Source organism: Ranitomeya variabilis, chromosome 1 (genome assembly GCF_051348905.1).
Source record: "Ranitomeya variabilis isolate aRanVar5 chromosome 1, aRanVar5.hap1, whole genome shotgun sequence".
Classification (NCBI taxonomy): domain Eukaryota; kingdom Metazoa; phylum Chordata; class Amphibia; order Anura; family Dendrobatidae; genus Ranitomeya; species Ranitomeya variabilis.
In genome coordinates, this window is record NC_135232.1 from 179,166,613 (window position 1) to 179,184,920 (window position 18,308).

At 44.4% G+C, this 18,308-nt stretch overlaps 1 protein-coding gene across 1 annotated transcript in view; it reads left to right on the forward strand.

The window, feature by feature from the left end:
- Positions 1 to 18,308, forward strand: part of HSD17B4 (hydroxysteroid 17-beta dehydrogenase 4) — a 412,752-nt gene that overhangs the window by 118,950 nt on the left and 275,494 nt on the right. The window contains exons 7-8 of the mRNA XM_077290859.1: positions 6,613 to 6,697; positions 18,089 to 18,276. Of these exons, the coding sequence (XP_077146974.1) occupies positions 6,613 to 6,697; positions 18,089 to 18,276 (273 nt within the window). The remainder of the gene's footprint in view (positions 1 to 6,612; positions 6,698 to 18,088; positions 18,277 to 18,308) is intronic.

Here is an 18,308-nt window from a genome sequence, read left to right on the forward strand (position 1 = left end):
CCATATGTGGGGGGGAACCACTGTTTGGGCGCATGGCAGGGCTCAGAAGGAAAGGAGCGCCCTTTGACATTTTCAAGCTAAAATTGGCTGGAATTGAGATCGGATGTCATGTCGTGTTTGGCGAGCCCCTGATGTGCCTAAACAGTGGAAACCCCCCATAAGTGACCCCATTTTGGAAACTAGACCCCCTAAGGAACTTATCTAGATGTGTTGTGAGCACTTTTATCCCCCAAGTGCTTCACGAAAGTTTATAACGCCCGGGCGTGAAAATAAAAAATCCTATTTTTTCCCCACAAAAATGATCTTTCAGTCCCCAATGTTTTATTTTCCCAAGGGTAACAGGAGAAATTGGACCCCAAAAGTTGTTGTCCAATTTGTCCTGGGTACGCTGGTACCACATATGTGGGAGAAAACTACTGTTTGGGCACACTTCGGGGCTCGGAAGGGAAGTAGTGACGTTTTTGGAATGCAGACTTTGATGGAATTGTCTGCGGGCATCATGTTCCATTTGGTGAGCCCCTGATGTGCCTAAACAGTAGAAACCCCCCATAAGTGACCCCATTTTGGAAACTAGACCCCCTAAGGAACTTATCTAGATGTGTCGTGAGCACTTTTATCCCCCAAGTGCTTCACGAAAGTTTATAACGCCCGGGCGTGAAAATAAAAAATCCTATTTTTTCCCCACAAAAATGATCTTTCAGTCCCCAATTTTTTATTTTCCCAAGGGTAACAGGAGAAATTGGACCCCAAAAGTTGTTGTCCAATTTGTCCTGGGTACGCTGGTACCACATATGTGGGAGAAAACTACTGTTTGGGCACACTTCGGGGCTCGGAAGGGAAGTAGTGACGTTTTTGGAATGCAGACTTTGATGGAATTGTCTGCGGGCATCATGTTCCATTTGGTGAGCCCCTGATGTGCCTAAACAGTAGAAACCCCCCATAAGTGACCCCATTTTGGAAACTAGACCCCCTAAGGAACTTATCTAGATGTGTCGTGAGCACTTTTATCCCCCAAGTGCCTCACGAAAGTTTATAACGCCCGGGCGTGAAAATAAAAAATCCTATTTTTTCCCCACAAAAATGATCTTTCAGTCCCCAATTTTTTATTTTCCCAAGGGTAACAAGAGAAATTGGACCCCAAAAGTTGCTGTCCATTTTGTTCTGAGTACGCTGGTACCCCATATGTGGGAAAAAACTGTTTTGGCACTTCGGGACTCAGAAGGGAAGCAGTGACGATTTGGAATGCAGACTTTGATGGACTGGTTCTGAGGGCGTCATGTTCCGTTTGCAGAGCCCCTGATGTGCCTAAACAGTAAAAAAAACCCACAAGTGACATCATTTTGGAACCTAGACCCCCATGGAACTTACTTAGATGTGCCCCCTCTTTGGAACTAATCTACTGGTTCCTAATTAATAGTGCATGGAGGTGTGGTACAATTTGAAGCAGTCCTTCATACACAGGCCAGGTTTGTCGGGGCAGGTGTCGCATTGATAGATGGTGTCCTTGCGTACTCCTCGTTTGTAGCACACTCGGCACCTTTTTTGCGGCTTACCTTTTCTACCAGTTGGCGGGACCACCCCCGGAAAATGCTGACCTGGTACAATACGAGCACCTTCAGTTCCGGAAGTACTGGGGCCCGCTCCTTCCCTCGTGCCAAACATCAGGGCCTTAACCACTACCTCCTGGAACTGAAGGTACGTCGTATCGGTGTGGCGTGCACATCGTGACAGCAGGAAAGCGTTAAGCATTGCCATTTGTACGATGTACACCGACAGCTTTTTGTACCACACCTTGGCCTTCCTCAAAGCACTGTACGGTTGGAGGAGTTGATCGGAGAGATCAACGCCCCCCATGTTTTTGTTGTACCCCAGTACACAGTCCGGTTTGCAGACCTGTGTAGAGGTACCCCGTACAGTGCTGAGGGTGCTGCCATCACCGTGTATGGTGGTCAACAGAAGGACATCCCTCTTGTCCTTGTACTTGACCACCAGCAGGTGGTCGCTACATTGGGCTTTGCTCTCACCTTTTCTGAGCATCTGCCCAAGTAGCGTCTTCGGGAGGCCTCTCTGATTTTTGCGGACAGTACCGCAGGCTGCGGTACCTCGCGCAGAGAGGGATTTGTAGAGTGGGATGCTGGAATAAAAGTTATCGGTGTAGAGGTGATAACCTTTATCCAGCAGTGGGTGCACCAAATCCCACACTATTTTCCCACTCACTCCCAAGACAGGGGGACACTCAGGCGGTTCAATCCTGCTGTCCTTCCCTTCGTAAACTCTAAAGCTGTGGGTGTACCCTGAGGTACTCTCACACAGCTTGTAGAGTTTGATTCCATACCTGGCCCTTTTGCTGGGCAGGTATTGACGGAATCTGAGCCGCCCCTTAAAATGAACCAAGGACTCATCCACACAGATGTCCCTTTTGGGCACGTACACTTCAGCAAACTTTTTGCTGAAGTGTTCGATGACCGGCCGAACTTTGAACAGACGGTCAAAATTGGGGTCATCTCGTGCGGGACACTGTGCATTATCGGAATAATGCAGGAATTTGTGGATGGCCTCAAAACGCGTCCGAGCCATGACCATTCGGCACACTGGAGTGTTATATAAAATATCCACACTCCAATATTGCCGAAGTTCTGGCTTCTTCACGATCCCCATGTGGAGGACCAGGCCCCAAAACTGCATCATTTCAACTGCGTCTACAGGAGACCAGTTAGAAAATGATGAAACGGGGTTTTGCTCCAAAAATTGCCAAGCATATAAATTAGTTTGCTCCACCATGAGGTTAACAAAATCCTCAGAGAAAAAGACTTTGAAAAAGTCTATTTCTGTGAGGCCGGTGGTGTCAAACCTGATTCCTGATTCTGCCACAAAATCAGGAATCAGTGGCTCGTAATTTTCGGGGGGCGAGGTCCATATGGGGTCCGAAGAAGGGCGCGCTGGTTCATCTTCAGGAGTGGGTGCTGCGTCATCTTCTCTCCTGGGGCGTCTGCGAGGCGGTTCCGCAGGACCCGAGGAGGAAGATGAGGAGGAGGAGGAGGAGGAAGAGGATGAAGAATCTGAAGAGTAAAGGAATGTGGGATCCTCTCCCTCGCTATCAGTGTCGGAGGCAAGAAAAGAATATGCCTCCTCTGCTGAATAGCGCTGCTGGGACGAACGGGACGAACGGGACATTTTTTGTGTGAATATGGTGCTTGGGTGCAATTTATTGGAACTATGTGTACGTGTGTGGGGGGGTAGTGTTTGGTGCAAACTTCTGAAAAGTAAAAGCTAAAAGAAAAAAAGCAAATAGGGAAAAAAAATACCTGTGAAAGGAAAAGTCTAAAACAGCAGGCCCTAGCTCTGATAAGTGAACTGCGTCACTTATCAAAGTTCGGCGCCTGCTGGGTGTGTGAATGGGGATGTGGAAAAAACGCCAGGCACGAGAGCTCTGATAAGTGAACCGAGTCACTTATCAAAGTTCGGCGGCGGCGGCTGGGTGCGCGGACGGGGATGTGGAAAAAAAAAAAAAGAAACGAAAGGCACCGGTTCAAACGCAGCGGCGGGGTGCGCGCAAGGGGATGTGGAAAAAAAACAAAAACCGAAAGGCACGGGTTCAGACGCAGCGGCGGGGTGCGCGCAAGGGGATGTGGAAAAAAAAAAAAGAAACGAAAGGCACGGGTTCAGACGCAGCGGCGGGGTGCGTGCAAGGGGATGTGGGAAAAAAAAAAAGAAACGAAAGGCACGGGTTCAGACGCAGCGGCGGGGTGCGCGCAAGGGGATGTAAAAAAAAAAAAAAAGAAACGAAAGGCACGGGTTCAGACGCAGCGGCGGGGTGCGCGCAAGGGGATGTGGAAAAAAAAAAAAAGAAACGAAAGGCACGGGTTCAGACGCAGCGGCGGGGTGCGCGCAAGGGGATGTGGAAAAAAAAACAAAACCGAAAGGCACGGGTTCAGACGCAGCGGCGGGGTGCGCGCAAGGGGATGTGGAAAAAAAAAAAAGAAACGAAAGGCACGGGTTCAGACGCAGCGGCGGGGTGCGTGCAAGGGGATGTGAAAAAAAAAAAAAAGAAACGAAAGGCACGGGTTCAGACGCAGCGGCGGGGTGCGTGCAAGGGGATGTGAAAAAAAAAAAAAAGAAACGAAAGGCACGGGTTCAGACGCAGCGGCGGGGTGCGCGCAAGGGGATGTGGAAAAAAAAAAAAAGAAACGAAAGGCACGGGTTCAGACGCAGCGGCGGGGTGCGTGCAAGGGGATGTGGGAAAAAAAAAAAAGAAACAAAAGGCACGGGTTCAGACGCAGCGGCGGGGTGTGCGCAAGGGGATGTGGAGGAGAAAAGTGAGCACGAGTGTTGATCGGTGAACTGCGTCACCAATCAACGCTCGGCGGCTGCTAAATTTGGGCACGGACGGACGCGGCGCAAAGTGGGGGTGGAGGGGGGATGGGGGGGGGGTAAGGGGGGGGTAAGGGGGGATGGGGGGGGGAAGAAAGATCGGGCCGGGATCGGGGTATCAACACTTACGGTTGTAGTCTCTCTTCTTTCTTCTGTCTTCTTTCTTCTGTCTTCTTTCTTTTGTTTTTTTTAGCGAGAATTATGGTGTCACAGGCTACTGTGGCACCACAAGTCTCAGCACAGGAGGGGGATCTGACAGCGTGACCGCTCTGCAGGAACCCTCACCAAGTGTGAGGATTCCTGAAGAGCGGTCAGACAGGTCAGGGACAGGTGGACACAGGTCACAGAGCGGTCACACCGCTGCTGTGACCTGTGATTGGTGGGATCGATGATCACATCGATCCCACCAATCAGGGGAGGCCCTGGTGACGCCGGTGTTGCTAGGCACCAGCCTATGATCGGAGCTCACAGCTCCGATCATAGGCAGGTCACCGGCAGGTCACCAGTAGGTGACCGGCAGGTGACCGGTAGGTCACCCCCAGGACACCATCAGGGCACAGCGCGGGCACACCGCTGCTGTGCCCTCTGATTGCCAGAGGATCCGGAGATGAGGCAGGGCTGTGGCTGCATTTATATTCAAGCAGGGCACAGCGCGGTAACATCGCCGCTGTGCCCCGCCATTGGCGCGATCGATGTGATCGTCGATCGCGCCAATGCGGCGGGTCTGTGCCCTGATTGACGCGATCGACGATCACATCGATCGCGCCAATCAGCTGCAGGATCCGGACACATGAGGACGCAGGGCAGGGCAGAGGGGGCGCCGGTCCAGGCAGGGCACAGCGCGGTAATACCGCCGCTGTGCCCTGCGATTGGCGCGATCGATGTGATCGTCGATCGCGCCAATCCGGGGGGTTTTGGCCGGTGCCTGGCGTTGCCAGGCACCGGCCCCAGGATCGAGTACATCGGTACTCGATCCTAGCCTGGGACCTCACTGTTTCAGCCAATCTGATTGGCTGAAACAGTGAGAAAGGCTGTGATTCGCTGTTCAGAATTGAACAGCCAATCACAGCGATCGGGAGGCCGGGGGGGCGGCGCCATACCCCGAAATGCCGAGGCCATCTTCCCCCAGGTGAGATGGCGTCGGAATTTTAATGCGATCACCGCGACTTAAGTCGCGGTGTCGCATTAAAGGGCATGACGTACTATCCCGTCGGCGGTCATACGGGCCCACCCCACCTCGACGGGATAGTACGTCGGATGTCAGGAAGGGGTTAAAGCTGGGCTCAGAGATGACTCTGGGTGCCCCAGGTGCTCCCAATCTCAGGTGGGTATACTGCACATGTTGTGGCGGTGTCCTAGATTGTTTGCATACTGGGTTGTCGTGCTGAACCAGATAGGGGTGATTTATGGATGTTCGATTCCTAGGGATCCGGTGGTGTGTGTACTTGGGTACGTGGAGGAAATCCTGACCGACGAAACTGCCAAAATGGTAATTGCTAGATTATTATTCATTGCGAGAAAGGTGATTGCAAGGTATTGGATCAGGGAGGAACCTCCTACTAGACGAGAGTTTATTGCACAAGCGAATCATATTGTCCAGCTCGAAAAAAGCATATATAATAAGAGGAATAGGGTGGGGTTTTTTCAAAAGCTGTGGCATCCATGGCTGGATGGGAATAACTGAGGGGCGGTGGTAAAATGATGCTAATAGTAAATATGTATGTAATGTTTAATCTCTTCTTTCCAAGAGTATTGTATGGTTGGAGTTGGTCTTTAAGGGGGGAGGGGGGTGGGTCGGTCTGTTTCTTTAAAATCAAAAACACTGATGTACCTTGTTATTTAAATGGATTTTATTGTATTTCTTTTGCACAATAAAAAATATTTGGTTTAAAAAAAAAAAAAAAAAAAAAAAAGTACAGACCAGGTGGAAAGTGGAGTAGTGTGCAGTTGGGAAATTTGGAAAACCTTAGAAATACATTTTTATATCCTGATTATTGGGGAACTTTACCAAAAGTAACAAACAGATCTGTCTTTACTTCATTTGTTATTGTACTCGTCCTCCAAATATTGTCCATTCCATATCTAAGCATCTTGCTGGGATTAGTATTTGCTGTAATTGAGTGGCTACTCTGGATTATAAGGATCCTGCTAGAAGCAGGAGAAACTGTTCTTCATATTTTAGAATACTTGTATATAATGGATAACTAAGTCTTGACCTTCTGGGTACTTTTTTCCCTATAGATATTATTCATAGAGTTCATTTGAGAGGGTCGTTTCTGGTCACTAGAGCAGCATGGAATCACATGAAGAATCAGAAGTTTGGAAGGTATGGAAATTGCATTGATATTTTTGTGTTCTTTGTTACGTTACAATAATTCACTTTGGTTATTTGTATTACACTATTTTTTATTTTTTTTTATCTTTCAGTCACAGTTGTGTGAAAGTTTTTGCCCCCTTCCTGATCTCTTCTTATTTGTTTGTCACACTAAGGCTGTGTGCACACTTAGCAGATTTTTTGCGTTTTTTTTGCGGTTTTTCGCTATAAAAACGCTATAAAACCGCGAAAAAAACGCTAACATTAAGCATCCTATGTAACAGAATGCAATCCGCATTTTTTGTGCACATGCTGCATTTTTTTTCCTGAGCGGAATCGCAATCCAGAAAAAAACGCAGCATGTTCATTAAAATTGCGGAATCGCGGCGATTCTGCACACATAGGAATGCATTGGTCTGCTTACTTCCCGCACGGGGCTGTGCACACCATGCGGGAAGTAAGCAGATCAAGTGTGGTTGGTACCCAGGGTGGAGGAGAGGAGACTCTCCTCCACGGACTGGGCACCATATAAGTGGTAAAAAAAATAAAAGAATTAAAATAAAAAATAGCAATATACTCACCCTCTGGCGGCCCGACCTCCTCAACGGCTTCTGTGGTGTGTGTGAAGGACCTGCGATGACGTCGCGGTCACATGACCCGCGGTCACGTGACCGCTACGTCAATGGAAGGTCCTGAACACACAGCATTAGGAACGGACGCCGCTGAGGTGAGTATAACCTTTTTTTTTTTTATTTTTTTTATTATTTTTATCATTCTATCTTTTACTATAGATGCTGCATAGGCTGCATCTATAGTAAAAAGTTGGTCACACTTGTCAAACACTATGTTTGACAAGTGTGACCAACCTGTCAAACAGTTTTCCAAGCGATGCTACAGATCGCTTGGAAAACGCTAGCATTCTGCAAGCTAATTATGCTTGCAAAACGCTAGTTTTCTGCGGGTATATGCATGCAAATTCTGCATGCGATATACCCGCGGCAGGAGGCGCAGAATTGCCGCGGAAATTTCCGCGGCAATTCTGCTACGTGTGAACTCAGCCTAAAAGGTTCCAGATCACCAAACAAATGTAAATATTAGACAAAGATAATACAAGTAACCACAAAATGCAGTTTTTAAATAAAGGTCTATATAATTAAAGGAAGGGAAAAAGAAATCCAAACCTACAGGGCCCAGTGTGAAAAAGTGACTACACCCTCCCCTACCTTTAAATCATAAATTAACTGTGGTTTATCTCATCTTTGGGACACTGAGTGCAAATTCCCTAGTCACACCTAGGCTTGATTACTTCCACACCTATTCTCAATAAAGAAATCACTTAAATAGGACCTGCCTGACAAAGTGAATTAGACCAAAAGTTCCTCCACAGCTAGACATCTTGCCATTATCCAAAGAAGTTCTGGAACAAATGAGAAACCGAGTAATTGAGATCTATCAGTCTGGAAAAGGTTATGAATAGTGATGATCGAACAGCTTCAGATAAGAGCTTATTCGAATAGCTATATCGCTTAACAAATAGCGGGATGGGAAGCCTGGATACCTGGAGTGCTCCTGATAATCAGCTGTTCGGCGCCACAGCTGCATGTGCCGCGGCTGTGTGACAGTCACAACACATGAGAGCCTGTTGTTGGGCCCACTGCACAGATCACAGAGCATGTCCAGAAAGCTTTCACATAGAAATCTGTTAACTTCTCCTCTTTATGGCCCATGTGGCTGCAGTAAGACATATCGCTGAATGCTCGGGGAAAACGGGTACTCCATATAATCATGTTCAGAAGATAAAACAATCAAACTACAAAAAATGTGATAAGCAAATAAAAAAAGGTTGGAGAAAAAAATTCCACAATCAGCTTTTAATTATTACAATTAATATTGGTGACACATTCCTTTTACAATGGAAGAATCTCGTAAAAGTACATTGGTGCAAGAAGGTTACACAAAAGTCCAGATTGTTATACTTAAGATCTTCACAAAACTAGTATAACAGGAAAGAACCTCTTCGCACTTTGTTTTCTGCAGTGCATTTTGGGGTTCCACCAGAAGTCCACTAAGAATGTGATTCACAGGAACCCACAACAAGACCAAACACTGCACTAACACAAGCGGAGTACAACTGAACGCTGTTTGTTGCATTGCGGTCTATGGCTTTGTTGGAGGTTTCATCCAAATCGAGTTCTTAGGGGAATTCAGGGGGAAGCCTCAGGATGCGCTGCAGAAAACGCAGTGTGAACAGGGCTGAAGGCATATGTCCGTATGGCCTTTCTTGAACCTGGTAGTTTTTTAATTCTTGCCAGAGATAGAAATGAAGCAACTCTTGCATTAAAAGACAGATTAGGGCCTCCGACTTTAGAAGAGCATAATAGTCCAAATTATTTCCATAGAAAGGTTGTAAGATTGTGCTAACTTTAGAGTTTACAGGTCAATTACCTCTATTACTAGTGAGAAAATAAGAACTGTAAGCATGAGGGATTTTGTCGGTGACCTTGAGCTCCATGCTTTTCTTCAGTATAAGAAGCTGCGTCTTCACTTGCAAACCTTCTATTTGAAGCCATATTCAAAGAAATGGATAGCTTTGATGTAATATCTGAAATTCTGGCTGTGGCCGCAAATGAATGGAAATTAACATGACCTTTTATATCTGCTTAGATTACTATAGTCTTTAAGAGTAAAAGTCTTTTTAACAATGTTTTTCTCCTTTGCCACTGTCACTTATAAGGAACCAATCACTGGGTTTTTGCACCTAATCTGATGATGTAGGGTCAGAGACTCTAATTCCAGCAATGTGTCTGAGCTTATTGAGCTGTTTGTTATCATTTTGATACATTCACAGTTTTCTTTGCTGCAGACCTAGCGGTTCTCTGAATGTTGAGCTCTGTGTATCCCCACCACCTCCACTGATTGGCAGCTTTCTGCCCACGCGCAGTGTACATAGAAAGCTGCCAGTCAGTGCTTTTCTGTGGGGTATGCAGAGCTGCAGCAGATGAAACAGTGATTTTATTTAAAAAAAAAAAAAAAAGCCCAGTTAGTGACACAACATGGAATCGGGATCTTTGCCCCTACATCATTCTGCTCTCTTGTGCCAGGTGCCCTTTACAAGTTAAATTCTTCAATGGTTATCTTCAAAATGCTTCTAAAAATAAGCATTATTGTCATTTACTTGTTAATAAAAATCTTCTCTGTTATCAAGAATGGAGGAATTTTTTATTTTATTGTTTACTGGCTTCCGTTGCCTAGATTACCAGCCACTTCTGCAGTTTATTAGCAGTGGTCAATTTCCTAAGCAAGTAGCACAGTGCTTATAATCCTTTGTTCTCTAGGGCTTGTAAGCAATGATATGAAGCTGGCTGGACATGTGCCCCGGCCCCCTCCTGGGATGCCTGTGCCCCGGCCCCCCTCCTGGGATGCCTGTGCCCCGGCCCCCCTCCTGGGATGCCTGTGCCCCGGCCCCCCTCCTGGGATGCCTGTGCCCCGGCCCCCCTCCTGGGATGCCTGTGCCCCGGCCCCCCTCCTGCGATGCCTGTGCCCCGGCCCCCCTCCTGCGATGCCTGTGCCCCGGCCCCCCTCCTGCGATGCCTGTGCCCCGGCCCCCCTCCTGGGATGCCTGTGCCCCGGCCCCCCTCCTGGGATGCCTGTGCCCCGGCCCCCCTCCTGGGATGCCTGTGCCCCGGCCCCCCTCCTGGGATGCCTGTGCCCCGGCCCCAGTGCATAGTTAAACTCTGCTGTACTGTTTAATAACTCTTCTCTCACTAAACAGCTGTGTGTGTTTATGAGAGAAAGGTCTGGCATATGCCATCAGATTTGCAGATATCAAGGTGTCACTTTATTCAACTTCCTATGACCTGCCTTCCGGTAAAGAAGGCTTAACCCCTTAATGACAGCCAATACGTCTTTTAACTGACCTGAGATATAAGAGAATAGCCTCCCCATACAGGTGACAATCCAGCAGCTGTCGGATGGACACTTTAGCTGACAACTTGCTGCATAAGCCACGATCAGTGTTTGCACTGTCAAAATCTGTTTAACCCCTTAGATGATGCTGTCAATAGTGATTACATCATATAAATGGTTAACACAGGGTGGGGGGCTTCCTCTTTATCCCAATTAGTGCCCTCAGATCATGATTGTCTGGCCATATTGTTTGCCATGGCCATTCATGGCCAAATAGCAGCCGAGTCTGCCGGCTACAGTTACCTGTTCAGAGGTTAGCAACATTTAGGTGGTAAAAATACACATTTTCATTTCTGTCATGCCACTTTGCATTAATTCCTGAAAAACCTGAAGGGTTAATAAACTACCTGACAGCAGTTTTCAATGTGTCAGGAGGTGCTGTTTTTAAAATGGTATCACTTTTGGGGGTTTCCCAATATATGGGACCCCTAAAGGCACTTCAAACCTGGATAGGCGCCTAAAAAAATAAATTTTGTAAATTTCCTTGAAAAAACGAAAAATTATTGCTACATTTTTAAACCTCCTAAAATACTAACAAAATAAAACAATATTTTACAAATGTTGCTGATGTAAAGCCAACATGTGGGAAATGCTATTTATTAATGTCTTGCTATGGTATGAAAGAGATAATCATTCAAAGTTTGAAAATTGCTAATTTTTTTAACATTTACTGATTTTTTTTTTTTTCCAAAATAAACACAAAACAGATGTACCTAAATTTACCATTATCATAAAGTATAATGTGTCACGAAAAAACAATCTCAAAATCACTGAGATTTGTTGAAGCGTTCCAGAGTTATTACCACATAAAGTGACACTGGTCAGATTTCAAAAATTTGGCTCCATCACTAAAGCACCACTCCATTTTGTGCTTTGTTTTTTTGTTTTTTCCCCCCCCATTTTTTTATTTTTTATTATTGCCGCACTGGGATGGTACTCGTAATCTAAGCTTCCTGTACTTGGTCTGATATTTAGCAGCCACATTCTTCATGTGTTATCAGCACTGCTCCAGTTTTTCTCCATCAGCTTGTGACCTGATCGATGACTCCAGTGTTTCTGGGTGATCTGGAAGTCACAACTCCATTTAAGTCTGACAGCCAGAATGGGGCCAGAGCGAGGCGCTCAGATTTACATTGAGAGCTTGTGACCGTTACCTCTCACTTCCGGTCATTCAGAAGCTGCGGTCACATAATGGGTCACGGGGCTGGAGCATTGCCAGCTGCAGCAGCTGGTAAGTATAATACTAGGGTCAGGCACCTTTTGATTAGTAGCACCATCCCAGTGTTGAAATAAAAATAAACAAAAAAGCTGGACTGGTGCTTTAACCCTTTCACGACATGCGCCGTACATGTACTGCGCATGCCATGAATCCCCCTTTGATGTGGGCTCCGGCGCTGAGCCCACATCAAAGTCGCAACATGTCAGCTGTTTTGTACAGCTGACATGTGCGCGCAATAGCGGCGTGTGAAATCGCGATTCACCCGCTGCTATTAACCTGTTAAATGCCGCTGTCAAACGCTGACAGCGGCATTTAACTACTGCTTCCGGCCACGCGGCCGGAAATGAGCGCATCGCCGACCCCTGTCACATGATCAGGGGTCGGCGATGTGTCAGGACAGTAACCATAAAGGTCCTTGAGACCTCTATGGTTACTGATGCCGGCATGCTGTTAGCGCCCCCTTGTGGTCGGCGCTCATAGCAAGCCTGCATTTCAGCTACATAGCAGCGATCTGATGATGTAGCTTTGCCGATCGAGTTGTGCCAGCTTCTAGGCTCCCATGGAGGCTATTGAAGCATGGCACAAGTTAAAAAAAAATGTTTTTAAAAATATAAAAAAATAAAAAAATATAAAAGTTTAAATCACCCCCCTTTCGCCCCATCCTAAATAAAACAATAAAAAAAAATCAAACATACACATATTTGGTATCGCCGCGTTCAGAATCGTCCAATCTATCAATAAAAAAAAAAGCATTAACCTGATCGCTAAACAGCGTAGCGAGAAAAAAATTCAAAACGCCAGAATTACGTTTTTTTGGTCGCCGTGACATTGCATTAAAATGCAATAACGGGCGATCAAAAGAACGTATCTGCACAAAAGTGATATTATTAAAAACGTCAGCTCGGCACGCAAAAAATAAGCCCTCATCCGACCCCAGATCACGAAAAATGGAGACGCTACGGGTATCGGAAAATCGCACTTTTTTTTTTTTTTTTTTTTAAGCAAAGTTTTGAATTTTTTTTCACCACTTGGATAAAAAATAACCTAGACATATTAGGTGTCTATGAACTCGTAATGACCTAGAGAATCACAATGGCAGGTCAGTTTTATCATTTAGTGAACCTAGCAAAAAAGCCAAACAAAAAACAAGTGTGGGATTGCACTTTTTTTGCAATTTCACCGCACTTGGAATTTTTTTCCCGTTTTCTAGTAAAAGACATGGTAAAACCAATGGTGTCGTTCAAAAGTACAACTTGTCCCGCAAAAAATAAGCCCTCACATGGCCATATTGACGGAAAAATGAAAAAGTTATGGCTCTGGGAAGAAGGGGAGTGAAAAACGAAAACGCAAAAACGAAAAAGGGCCGCGACTTGAAGGGGTTAAGAGGATTGATCTCATGGTCGGATTCTCTTTAGAATGAAAGACGACATAGTAGGATGAAAACTTGGATCGGTCTTCTAATTTGTTTGTGAAGATTAATTCTTCCCAGCCTGTTATTTAATAGCCACCAAATTTCCACTTAATCATTTCCCAGTGGCCATTACATGATAAAATGAGCAATATACCGCCTTGTAAGCTGCCTGGTGCCATGGGCCTCGTAGAAGCGTTAGACAGCACTAGGCGGGATATTGAAATGTGTGAGAGGGAAAAGCTCATACTTGTTGTTACACAGCTCACTACTTCTTACAAATATCAATCACCATACTTAAATTTGTAGGACATATTTCGATTTAGCCTCTGCCACCCAGGACGTAATAACAACCAATAATGGAAGCACGCGGGGCACACCAGCAGCTGTTTTACCAACTGGGCTTTGATAGAAGTGCATACAGCATCTGCTCAGAATGAAATCTGGATAGTTTCCAGCCAGCTTGAACTATTATTGACCTTCGCTATTGTTTTCTCCCTAAAGCGGTGGATGGATTTCACATCTATTTAAGGACTATCTAAATATGTTGCTTTTATTTGCTTTGCGGCACATTTTGTGATTAGCACATTCATCTGTTGCCTTTTAATTCAGGAATTCCCTCCCTCCCAGAGAATATATTTTATTTTATCTCTTCTTCCTGTTTGGCCAATGTATGCATTTTTTTTAATTTTTTTTCAATTTTGTATTTATTGGGTTAATTTTGAAAGAATACAGATCTCTTTGATGTCTATATAATGTACATAGTACAGGAGGATCTCCCTTTTGCATCTCCTCTTTATTTGAATTGTATGGCTGGCCATGGCTTTCTCTGGCAAATTGTCTGTTAAAGACAATCTGACAGCAGGTTCTTGCTACCTCATCTGATCGCAGCATGATTTAGGCAAAGAGGCCCTGAATCCAACGATGTATCACTTAGTTTATTGGATGCAGCGGTTCGGACAAAATCTGAATTTTTAGATTTTGCATGAAGCAGAGCTGAGGAAGCTAACCCACATCAGGCTTTCTATGCGCAATGTCTATAGACAGTGAGCTGCTTATCACGGGGGTGGGAAGTCTGACTACCCGGCACCACAGGCTGCTGGGTCAGAGTAATAATAAGCTCTTGGTGCTAAAACAATCATTGCAAGTAAACAACACAGCAGAGCTTAATAAGAGAGACATCCCTAAAATCTGTGTCTTAGCGGTCTTCAGTTTACATAGCAAAATCCTTCTAACGGCTGATCACTGCTGCAGTTTCTCATAGAACATTCCCTATTTATATTATGTGTAGGAAGATATTAACGGATCCTGCTGTTCAAGAAATATTACATAGACATGGAAAATTTACTGACCTTCTAATTCTTTATATTGAAAGAGGAATTCATGCACTTTTTGTGAGATGGTTAAAGTCCCTTTACGCTGCAAGATTGTCATACACGAGTGTCTTCATAAACAGTCATTGACAATAGTCGTGCGGTCTAGTCGGCTGCTGATCACTAAATCAATGTTTGTTGGTGGAAATTCACTTTAGGTTTTCACAATAGATCATCGTTCTCGGCAGCACATCATCCTGTGTAAATAGGACATGCGCTGCCGAGAAAATGTCAGCGTGTGTGCAGAGAGCATTACTAAACGATCAGGGCACATCTGACGCTAAGTGTGCCCATGTGAACGGGCGACTACACATCCAACATACGTGTGGATTGGCAGGCATTGTGCGGTGCTCCCCGCAGTGTAAAGGGATGGCAAGGTGCAGGTTGGAGCCGGATTACTGACATCAGTTTTGGGTAACCAAGGCCATGCTCACACGCTCAGCATTTGGTCAGTATTTTACATCAGTATGTGTAAGCCAAAACCAGGAGTGGGTGATAAATGCAGAAGTGGTGACGTGTTTCTATTATACTTTTCCTCTGATTGTTCCACTCCTGATTTTGGCTTATAGATACTGATGTAAAATAGTGACCAAATACTGATAGTGTGAGCATGGCCTTATAACCTACTGTTCCTGCATTTGTTCTTGCTGCAATGAAGCTAACTATTAAGGTAAATCAGAAAGTCCGAAGTAGTGAAGGTGTTTGACGGGATTTGTGATTGTGACTGTAAATGTTTTCCAGTTTTCATTCTTTCCTTGTATACTATGTTATACACCATAAAGCTGCACTCAATCTTGATGAGTAGATAATCGGTGAACGAACATATCTAGTGACCTGTGTAAACATACAATCGATTACACAATGGCTGAGCCATATGCTGGTTTTCTTGGGTGATTGTATTGTTTATGCTGGGAAAATAGTCATTATTGGCAGCGCGTCACCCCAGGTAAATGAGGAATGTGCTGCGGTTATCACCATTGTTCTTTTGCCGTCATTGTTTGTCGGCTTAGTGATGTGAGTGATGGGTTTATAGTTTATCGGTTCTCGTTAATGGCTCATTGACAGGTCTAAATGCTCCGCTGCATTAGTGAACAGTACAAGCGGAAGTCTGCCGTGTGTGAGCCATTTAAACATTGGTGGAAATAGCTCAGCCTCATCTATAAATAATGCTATTATGCTTGATTACGTTTTGTTTCACTTTACTATTACAAAGTTTTAACCCCTTAGTAGCCATCAATATGTCTTTTTACTGAACTGCGATATAAGAGACTAGCATCCCCCGACAGGTGACAATCCTGTAGCCGTGAACAGTACACTATAGCTGACAACTTGCTGCATCTATCATGGGTGTTGGCACGGACTATGGCCGTTTAACCATAGAAGAACGAGTAAAGCCAGCTTACCAAGCAACCACCGCAGGTGCACGGAACTCCACGCTGATCCATGTAGTTATGTATGAGAAAGGACGAAAAAAACTTGTTCCAGCTCCATAATCGTAAAATTCAGACTCGATACTTTATTATTCCAGATTAAAAATGGTGGATGTGTAGCTCTCCAAAGCACAACAGGAAAAGAGTGATGCGTTTCGATCACTAAAGATCTTTGTTAAAGCTATATACAGAGAATCAAATGAACAATAAATGGACACCATTGACCAATGAAAATCAAAAGACAAATCACATGACAACTCAAAGGTCCTAAAGATACAAAAAAAACAATATTAATTAACAAAATAATTAAAGACAAATATATAAACATGATTCCAGTGAAAAAGAAGAGGAAAAAAGCTAAAATTAAAAACATGATAAACAAATACATTCTGACACTAATAGTGATACATCAATTCATTATGTTTGTTGAGACCAGCTGGAAATCGGGTATTAAGATAATAAATCCAAAATGCTTCTCGTGTGAGAAGACGCCGTCTGGCCGTTTAACCCCTTAAATGCTGCTGTCAACAGCAACCACTACATCTAGATGGTTAACAGAGTCTAGGGTCTCTCTTTAACTCCGTTGACACGCTAAACTCTTGAACCTGTGGTCCAGATGTTTGCCATGGCAGTTCGTGGCCACATAATGGCCTTAGAGTCTGCCGCCACAGCGACCTACTCAGAAATTATTTAAATTTAGGTGGTATAGATGAACTTTTTAATTCCTTTTATGCCACTTTGCATTAATTCCTGAAAAGCACCTGAAGGGTTAATGAACTACCATAAAGCAATTTTTAATACCTTGGCAGCTGAAGTTTTTAAAATGGTATCACTTTTTGGGTTTTCCAATATATAGGACCCCCAAAGTCACTTCAAAACTGAACAGGTCCCTATAAAAATAAGTTTTGTAAATTTCCTTGAAAAGAAAAATGAAAAATTGCTTCTACATTTTTTTAAACCTTCTAAAATGCTAAGAAAGTAAAAAAACATTTTATAAGTGGTGCTGATGTAAATCAGATGGGAGGGAAATGTTATTTATCAATGTTTTTGTTTGGTATGACTATCTGGATTAAAGGGATAATCACTAAAAGTTTGAAAATTGCAAATGTTTAAAACGTTTGGTAAAATTTCTGATATGTTTTGCGGTTATGTATAAAAATATCAACCAAAATGTACCATTATTGTAATGTGCAATATGTCATGAAATAACAATCTCAAAAGCAATGGGATATGTTGAAGCATTCCAGAGCTATTACCACATAAATTGACACTGGTCATATTTAAAAAAATTAGATTCGTCACTAAGGGGTTAAAATTGAAACTAATGCAAGTGAATGTATTAGGGGCTCTATACATAATAGATGGCTGCCGCTGAACAGTGGTTTGGCCGATCGTTCTTCTGGCATCTGTTTCTCCCGACTCCTCCATACTCGGAATGCCAAGTGCTCCTGTGTTCTCTGAGAGAGCGGCTGCCACACCCCTCTGGCAATGACTTATGGATCGGCTGTCCGAAATCGGACATGAAATGATCCTGATCTCCCCAACCTCATCAGTTGGGGGAGTCTGGAGGCTCCCATACAGATTAGACTGTTGACTGAGCTGGCCGATATCCACCGGTTTGGCTGACTTAAGTCTGTGTATGGGGGCCTTTAGGCTGTGTTCATATCTGTTTCAGAGCCCCCGTCACATCATCCAACACTATTATTCTTATCAAAGAGACAGACTAATGGAATGGGCCTACAGCCTCTATTATAAATAAACGTGGACCATCGGATGCCTTCTGCACAATTTTTTACACACTGACACCATGGTGCAGATGTGAACATACCAAACTACTAATATATTCTGTAACAGTATTCAAATGGCATTGTATAAGTTGCGAATACACAAGCACTCACTGTTATGCTCCATTAGTCTTTACTTCAATGTAATGAAATCTTTGATTAATTATGTTGTCTAACAAAGCGACATCGTTTTAACTCTACATATTACTTTCCTTATCCATAGGATAATAATGACTTCATCAGCTGCTGGAATCTATGGAAACTTTGGGCAAGCCAACTATAGTGCCGCTAAACTTGGACTTGTGGGTCTTTCCAACACTCTTGCTCTTGAGGGAGTCAAGTACAATGTCTATTGCAATTCAATTGCACCAACTGCAGGTTCCCGCCTCACGCAGACTGTCATGCCTCAAGGTATTGTTGTGCAAATGTTTCTACAGATGCTG